General features: G+C 41.5%; 1 protein-coding gene across 1 annotated transcript; it reads right to left on the bottom strand.

The window, feature by feature from the left end:
- Positions 1–6,980: 6,980 nt before the first annotated feature.
- On the bottom strand, positions 6,981–8,244 carry LOC106330045. The gene is made up of 2 exons (XM_013768610.1): positions 8,193–8,244; positions 6,981–7,951 (listed from the first exon to the last, which is right to left on the bottom strand). The coding sequence occupies exons 1-2, from the start codon at positions 8,242–8,244 to the stop codon at positions 6,981–6,983; spliced, it is 1,023 nt and encodes a 340-aa protein (XP_013624064.1).
- Positions 8,245–8,488: the final 244 nt, after the last annotated feature.

The following is an 8,488-nucleotide window of genomic DNA, read 5'->3' as shown; positions in this document are numbered from 1 at the left end:
CTTTCATCTTAGAGATTATATTTTAGGGTTTCATTCTTTACAATCAACCAATTTCGATTCATTATTATCTTAGAATTCGAAATACTTTTAGTTTAGTTGTTTGTAGAAACTGGACCACCAAGAATGAACCTCGAGCTTAGACACGATCGGGAGGCGAGCTGGCTGGGACGCGAGCTGGCATGGAACGCGAATGGATTGAGGTTGGAGACGCGATCTGCTTCTATCGGATCGCGAGCTGTCCTTGATGTAGGATGGAGCTGAGTTCGTCTAGGATCAGGAACGCCTTGGGGCTGGATCTGATCAGGTGGACACGAGCTGGAACAGAGTCGCGAATGGATTAGGGTTCGTCGGTATCGTCGGGTTCGGATTAGGGTTCCAAAGCAAATCGGCGCGCACTGTATCTGTGCGTGAGGGCGCGTCGGTGGTCAGATCGACAAGCGGTTTGCACTGACTGATTCGTCCCGGCCAGAGCTTCGATTTGATATTTTGATCGTTTTCTGGGTCCTCACGGTTTGGGAGAACGGCCTCTTCGAAGTTCCGAGGCAAATTTCTTTTCATTTAGGGTTTTAGGGTTTTAGCGATTTGGTTTTAGGCTCAGGGTGTTAGAGGCTATCGTGCTGATAACGTGTTGTAAACTTAAGGATTTAGAACTGTAAGTATTTGTATATTATTAATGAATAAGTGTTCCCTTTATATAGGGGTTACAAGAAAGATAAATGGAAATTCAAGAATAGGAAAGATTACAAATCATAAACATAAACGAATTAGTAAATAGGCAAGTTGTAGCAGCCTCTCTCTCTTCTCCAAGTCTCGCGGCCGCCTCTCTCTCTCTAGGGTTGGACCGTCTCTCTCTAAGTGTATGGACCGGTTATGGATCGGGCCGGTTATGGATATCCACCAATTGATTTATAACATATATACATTTATCAAATTTTCATCAACAGAAAGTAAAAATTAACGTTAAAAACTAATTAATAGTATCGCCATATTAATTGTCCTTTTAAAAAAAGGACAGTATATTTTTTGTTTAAGACTTAAAAATTTCAGAAAAACTCATATTTTTTTCTCTCCCTGTCTCGATAATCGAGACAGATCTGAAACCCCCGTTCCTCGACGTCGACGGTGCCTTTGGCCGTCGGCGTCGCTCGCTCTGCTCCCGCTACTACTCTCCAACATCTCGTCTCTTCTTCGTTCTCGGTTTCAACGGCTTTGTCTTCAGTTCCTCTATCTACGACGGCTCCTCCTTGAGACCGTTTTGTTCTGTGAGAGAAGGTACCATGTTCGCTTCTCCTGCTGGTTCTGAGCTCACCGGATCTGCGTCTTATTGGGATACACATTCCCTTTCCGCCGCGTCTGCCATCACCCTCTTCCACCGCGACTCAACAACTCCAGCTACCTGCTACGGCTTACAAAGCGTCAATATTTGGGTTTCAACCACAGACCTCTACCCCTATGAACATGAGCCACATCAATCAGAGCTTTCACTCCCCTCACCCTCACCCACTCCGTTAACCCATCGTCGTGCCTCTCCAACTGTCGTCATGTTCTCACGCCGACGAGGTAAAACCGCCATCACCACCACGTTGTGGGCTCTGCATTTGTGTCTCTCCCAAGTTTCCATTGTCAAACCCAACACTCCTTTAACGACAAAAACCTAGCTCCCACAACACATCATCTCCTCCGCGCTCCGTCCAGTCACATTGCGTCTCACCGGACTCATGAGGATGTTAGCTACAGCTCGCTCCGGCAAATCGAGAGACGGCGCGCGTGATTCATCATACGGCAAAATCCTAATTGTCTTTGTGAGTATTTTGGGTTTGGGCTTTGGTTTATGGTGTGGGCCTAAGTTTTACGGATTTAAAAATCCTATTTGGGTAATGGGTTTCATAACCATGTTGGCTTCGCTTCCTACGTTTTCTCTAATCTTTAACGAGTCTGTTGATTGTTAGCTGAGGTCTCTTCTGGTTACTACTAGCGGCCTCCGACACGGTAATGTCGAGGCGTGTGGTTCTGACTAGATTATACCATATACTACATCACTAGACTCTATCTTGCTAAGCTTCTCTCTCCGACAAATCCCTCCGTCAAAGTCAACCATTCTGTTCGGTTCAGTGCCAAATTCACCAATGGTTTCGGAGAAGAAAATAGTTTCAACAGCCTCCACATCTTGCTTATCGATCGGGTTGCTCTTCGGATCATTTGAGATTCACCTAGTCTCCCGGATCAATATCGACGGTTCTAGAGCCGATCTCATTCGTTGGAAGATTTATTCTTGATGCGTCTCTTCATGGAGATAACCCTTGAGTTTTCATCACTCAGGTTTCTCTCCAACAATTCAACGCTCGCTAGAGCTATCTCCGGCAACCTCCAATCAAAAGAAATCATCGGTATCGTTAGCGGCATCCGATCGATCTCCTCTGGGTTTGCTTCTATTTCTTTTTCGAATTTCTCTAGATTGGAAAACTCAAAAGATGATGGCTTAGTAAAAGTGGCTCTTCAAGACCATCTATTTGTGTAATGACTTTGAGTTTGGGCCATCTTTGGGCTCAAATCTCTTTCTTAGTTTCTAATTAAAATTTCTGTGACGAAAAAAAAAGACAGTATCGGCCATGTTCATTTGACAGTTTATAATAACAATAATAATATACGTTTGTATGTAGAAACGCCCATTCACATTTGAAACTTTTTTTTTTTTTTGTCATCTGAAATTTTCATTCATCATAAAGTTTAACAAAACAACCCCTTAAAACAAAGAGCCATAAACAAGACTAACCCTGATTCCAAACCTAAACAGAGGCCAAGCTAACACACCAACACCCCTAGTATACAAAAAAATTTCTCGAGGAGACAACTACAAGTCAAAGAGAGGCCAAACATTTCTCATTTTCAAAGATACCCTTCAGCCAAAAAGGATAACCTACTGCAACATAGGACTGAAGTCTTTGGTCCCTAGTAACACTTTGAGCAATGAGAAATGCACCTCTATTCCTGCTTTTCACTTCTTTAAAAATCCTCCACCATTCAATCTTCCTTAGCCCAAACAAGATATCTGCATGCATTGCTTTGAAAGATGGCCATGCTTTTGGTCTTGTCACCGCACCAACAATCATGTCATCATCAACCGCAAAGATCACCCTGTTTAGCCTATAACTTACCATACTGTCAATCGCCCACATAAGAACTTGAAATTTCAGTTCCTTCAAGTTGTTGAGACCAGTAAAAGCTCTCCTACTATGCAACAACACCTTTCCTTCTGAGTCCCTTAACACCCAAGCCGCTCCTCCTAAAGCAGATTCCTTCCTCCAATGCACACCAATATTGCATTTTAACCAAGAATCTTGAGGAGGTTCCCATTTGAGCATCACTATCAGCTCCACCCTTCTCTCCTCTTCCAATCTAGTCTCTTCCATTTCAACAGCTAAAAACCATGAGTCTGCTTCCAGCATTATTTTCTGAACAATCTCATAAGCATTGAATCTCCTTCCCTCAAACCAAAAGAAATTTCGATTCTTCCACAAATGCCAGATAACCCAAGGGAAACGCCTTCTTGCTTCTTTAGTAGAATTGCTATCAGTCAGACTCGTTAACAAAAAAATGAAGGTTTGAATAAAAAGAGACCAAATCAAACCCATTTTCAGGCAAAGGGATGAGAGACAGAGCCCAAACCTGAGACAAGTGAAGATCAGATGATTAACCGATTCACCTTCAAAACCACAAATCTGGCAACAAGAATCCATTTTCATTCCCCTCTTGAGCAAAAGTTCCCCAACCGGAATCGCATTGGAGACTGCTCTCCACATAAAAGTTTTGATCTTAGGAGTTGTTTTAACCTTCCAAACAGCTTCTTTGAGAGGATTCAGAGAAGGCAACATTGTAGCTTCTTGGATCAGACCTGAGTGCTTCTCATTATTCATCATCCAATAGCCAGATTTCACTGAATACACACCATTTCTATTGTGACACCAAGTCCAAAAATCTTCCTCTCCAACTGCTGGCTTCATCTTCAAAATGCTGGCTATATCATCAGAAAAGAATAGTTCTTCAAGCACCGATCTTTTCCAGGTTCTGGTTTCACAATCGATGAGATGAGATACCTTAAGCTCCAAATCAACAATTATGTTCTTCAGAAGGGGTCTTCTCATTATCTCACCAACTATCCAAGAGTCCATCCACACGCTAGCTGAATTACGTTTCCCAATTTGTTTTCTTAAACCTCGAACTAACAATTCCTTCCCAAATTGGATACTTCTCCATCCATAGGAGGGCCTAGCGCCCATCTTAGCATTTAAAAACTCACAATCAGAGAAGTATCTGCTCTTGTAGACCCTTGCAAAGAGAGATTCAGGCTGGTCAAGTAACCTCCAAGCCTGCTTGGCAAGAAGAGCTTGGTTGAAGGTCTGAAGATCTTTAAAGGCCAAGCCACCTTGCTGCTTAGATAAACACAGTTTTTCCCAGCTTAACCAATGGATTTTTCGCTTATGCTCTAATGAATCCCACCAAAAGGCTGCCATTGCTTGAGTCAGATTTTCACAAGAGGTTTTTGTTAACTTAAAGCAAGACATGGCATAAATATGCATTGCCAATGCCACTGCTTTAAGTAACACTTCTTTACCCCCTTGAGAGAGCAATCTCGCAAAATAACCAGAGAGTCTATCTTTGAGTCTGTCATAGATATATGCTAGCATCTTCTTCTTAGAGCCGCTGAAGCATTCCTGCAAGCCAAGATAATTCCTAGTTCCTCCCTCTTTCTCTATGCCAGTGAATCTTTTTATGCTAATCTGATTCTCCATCAATACCTTCTTCCCAAAGGTTATAGCCGATTTCTCTAGATTTAATCTTTGACTTGTAGCTCTCCCATACCTATCCAAAATCTCCATCAAAACTGCAGCTTGATCATCGCTGGCTTTGCACACAAAGAGACTGTCATCAACAAATAAAAAATGATGAATCATCTGTCCTTTCTCGTCAAACTGAATGCCTTCCAGCCTACCCTCCTTCTCTGCCTTCTTGATCAGGTGTATAAGTCCCTCAGTACACAAAACAAATAAGAATGGAGACAAAGGATTGCCCTGTCTGAGCCCTCTCCCTGGTTCGATATTCCCAAAAGGCTGATCATTTATCAGAACCGCATATGTAACCGAGGAAACACACTCCATCACTCTATCAATCCAGACTCCATGGAAACCCATCGCTTGCATCAAGGCTTGAAGATAAGACCATTCAACTCGGTCATAAGCCTTTGACATATCAGATTTTATCGCCATAAACTGGTCAGAAATCTTGTCATTGGTGCGCAAGCTATGGATCATCTCATGAGCAATGAGAATGTTATCTGAAATCAATCTTTCTTCTACAAACGCCGACTGTGTAGGAGAGACTATGTCTGGTAGAAAAGGCTTCAACCTCCAAACCAAAATTTTGGATATGATCTTGTAAAGAACTGAATAGAGACTTATTGGCCTTGGATCAACCATTCTTTGGGGATCAATGATCTTCGGAATTAAGCATAAGTGAGTGAAGTTCCAATCTTTTGGTAAGGTACCTTCAGTGAAGAATCTTTGAACTTCTTCAGTGACCTCCACTCCAACAATATCCCAATTCTTTTGGAAGAACATTCCTGTCATCCCATCAGGTCCAGGGGCACTAGCTGCATTAATGGCAAACACAGCTTCCCTAACTTCAGCTTTGGAAACTTCCTTGATTAGGAGCTCATTCATTCTCGGCGTGACAGATGGGGTAAAGCCTTAAAAGAATTCAAGGAAGCTATCGGGGTTTGAGGATTTGAAAAGGTCACTGAAGTAAGATAAAGCAACCTCCCCTTTAGCAATTTCCGAGAAATGGCTTAAACCCTGATCATCCACAAGTTTCGAAACTCGTTTTCTAGCTCGGTTAGCCTTCACCGAAGCATGGTAAAACTTGGTATTTCTATCCCCACAGATAGCCCATTTATCTCTACATTTTTGACGCCAAAACTCTTCTTCCTCCTTATAAGCCAGAACCAGAAGTCTGTTGAGGTATGCTAATCTTTGCGTGGAGGGCGACAGAGAAGATTGCTCCTTTTCCAGCTCCATCTGATAATGAATCAGCTTGTCTCGAGCATTTAAGTTCTGAGTCCTTTTCCATTTACTAAGACTTCTCCTCACTCTGTGAATCCTCTTAGAAACAAACTCCCGTTCAGACCAGTGATAGCTCATCCACGCTTTTTTGATTTCCCCTTTAGCATGTACATTATTCAGGAGGCGAGTATCATATCTGAATCTACCAATGTGCTGAGCTGCTCTAGCAAGGAGTTTGACTAGAACCGGTCTATGATCAGAGCCTCTTTTCTCTAGGAAGGTTTGAGAAGATTGAGGAAACAGAGAGAACCAATTTTTGTTCCCAAAGGCCCGGTCAAGTTTGCATTGAATCCATACATCTCCTCTTTTACCTCCCCACGTGTATTCATTCCCAAAAGAAGGCAACTCAGCCAGTTCACTGGCTATATCATATCATTGAAGGGTTGAAAATGTGCTTCACTTCTTCTCGGGCCCTCAAGCTTTTCTCCATTGTGTCTTATCGCATTAAAATCACCCATAACACACCAAGGGATTTTGCGGTTAATCCCTATTCTTGTCAGCCTTTCCCATACTCTAGGCCTTTCTTTATAAACAGGATGGCCATAAACGCATGATACAAAATAAGATCCGTTACTCGACTGTACATGAAAGTCAACCAGATTCTTATCTACAAACTTGAAATCCAGCCTAACTCAGTTCTTCCAAAAAAGGGCTAAACCTCCGCTATACCCAATGGGATTGACCGTGATGATTCTGTCAAATCCCAACCACTCTTGAAGGTCCACCAAAGCATCTCTTCCATTTTTAGTTTCCATCAAAAACAAAACATCGGGAGCATGTTCTTTCCGCATCTCCTGGAGTTTTGGAATCACCAAGTCATGTGCACGGCCCACGCCTCGGCAATTCCAACTAATCATAGCCATTTCAGAAATTGGGTGGTCCCTCATTTGGGACCACCGCTGGTTTCTTAGACCTTGGTGAGTATTGAGATGTCTCCACATCATTCGAACTTTTCCTTTTCTCTGCAACGGCTGGAGCTTTATCTTTCATCTTCCCTTCTCTAGAAGCTTCAGCCTTAAAAGATTTTCCCCTAGCCTTTCTGACAAAAGAACCCGGCCTCCTCCTCTGGTAAGTTTTCCCCCCTTTGGTCCCGGAAGAACAAACATCAGAGATACCAATGTTATAACCCGTAGGACCTCTAGGATTCCAACTACCAGTAGCAGAATCAGAAAAGGCAGCAGTATCAGACATCATACCCATGTTTCTAGGTTCCAAAGACATCGCATTACCAGCTCTAATGGCAGATGCCATAAGGGTGCTTCCTCCATGAGAAATCACATCTTTTGGGAGTTCTTTTTGCCTCTGGAAATAAAAAACAATGCCTTTGCCCTTGATAAGGTCAGAGGTGAAGACAGGAGCCGGTTCAAGCCTGAGAAAGGTTTTCTGAGCGATCGGATCCTGCTCTACTTCTTTTAAGGACCACTTGATTCTTTCTTTTCTTGCCATTTTCTCAGCTCCTTCAGCATCCACTAAATACTGTCTCATTCCTTCTAACACTTCCTCCGCAATTTTTGGCTTCCCATTCTGAGGATTAATACCAACTGGAGATTCCAGAACCACTCCAAAAAGAGGATCATCCTCTTTAATAATTTTCTCCATCAAAGGCTTCTGAAGACAGACTGATCCTTTTTCGTTGAGCACAGCAGCAGCCTTGGCAGCTTGGAAGAAATGACAGGAACTCAGTTCATGCGTCAATATTTGGCAAGTGTAACATCTCTTTTGAAGTCTCTCATAATCATACAAGATTTTCACAACCTCCCCACCAGGAACATTAACAGTTTTAAACCGTCTAAGAGGCTTGGAGACATCAAACCTGACTTTAGCTCTTATATAATCTTTGGATCAAAATACCTTAACTCTTTTTAGAATGTGTGATTTTTGTTCGGTTAAAATACCTTAACTACTGTTGACAAAAAAAACAACCTTAACTACTTATTGGCCAAAAATAATTGTCAAATTAAGATATGGGTTCGTTATGTAACGACAACTTATAATATGACAATGAATGTTTGTGTGCTTTAAATGACCAAATTTCCAAAAAAAAAAAAAAAAAAAAAAATATATATATATATATACGTTTCCAAGAGGCACGATCACGGTTGTTTCGCTCCGTTCTTAAAAGATCCATATTGTACAGAAAACTTTTGTTTCAAAAATATACATATTTTATATTTTCAGTATAATTTTTGTCAACTAATAATGAGAAATTGTGAAGTTCAAGAACATTAATTGCATTTTTTAAAATCTTATTGGTTTAAATATATATGAAATATAAACTTACAAAAAAAACTATGCATTTATAGCTAAGCTTTAATATGTTTTATTAAAAAGTGTGAAAATTCTAAAACATGGATCTTTTAGAAACGGAGGGA

The sequence above is a fragment of the Brassica oleracea genome, chromosome C1 (genome assembly GCF_000695525.1).
Source record: "Brassica oleracea var. oleracea cultivar TO1000 chromosome C1, BOL, whole genome shotgun sequence".
NCBI classification, from domain to species: Eukaryota; Viridiplantae; Streptophyta; class Magnoliopsida; order Brassicales; family Brassicaceae; genus Brassica; species Brassica oleracea.
The sequence above is the reverse complement of the archived record's forward strand: the minus strand, read 5'-3'. Positions and strand labels throughout refer to the sequence as shown.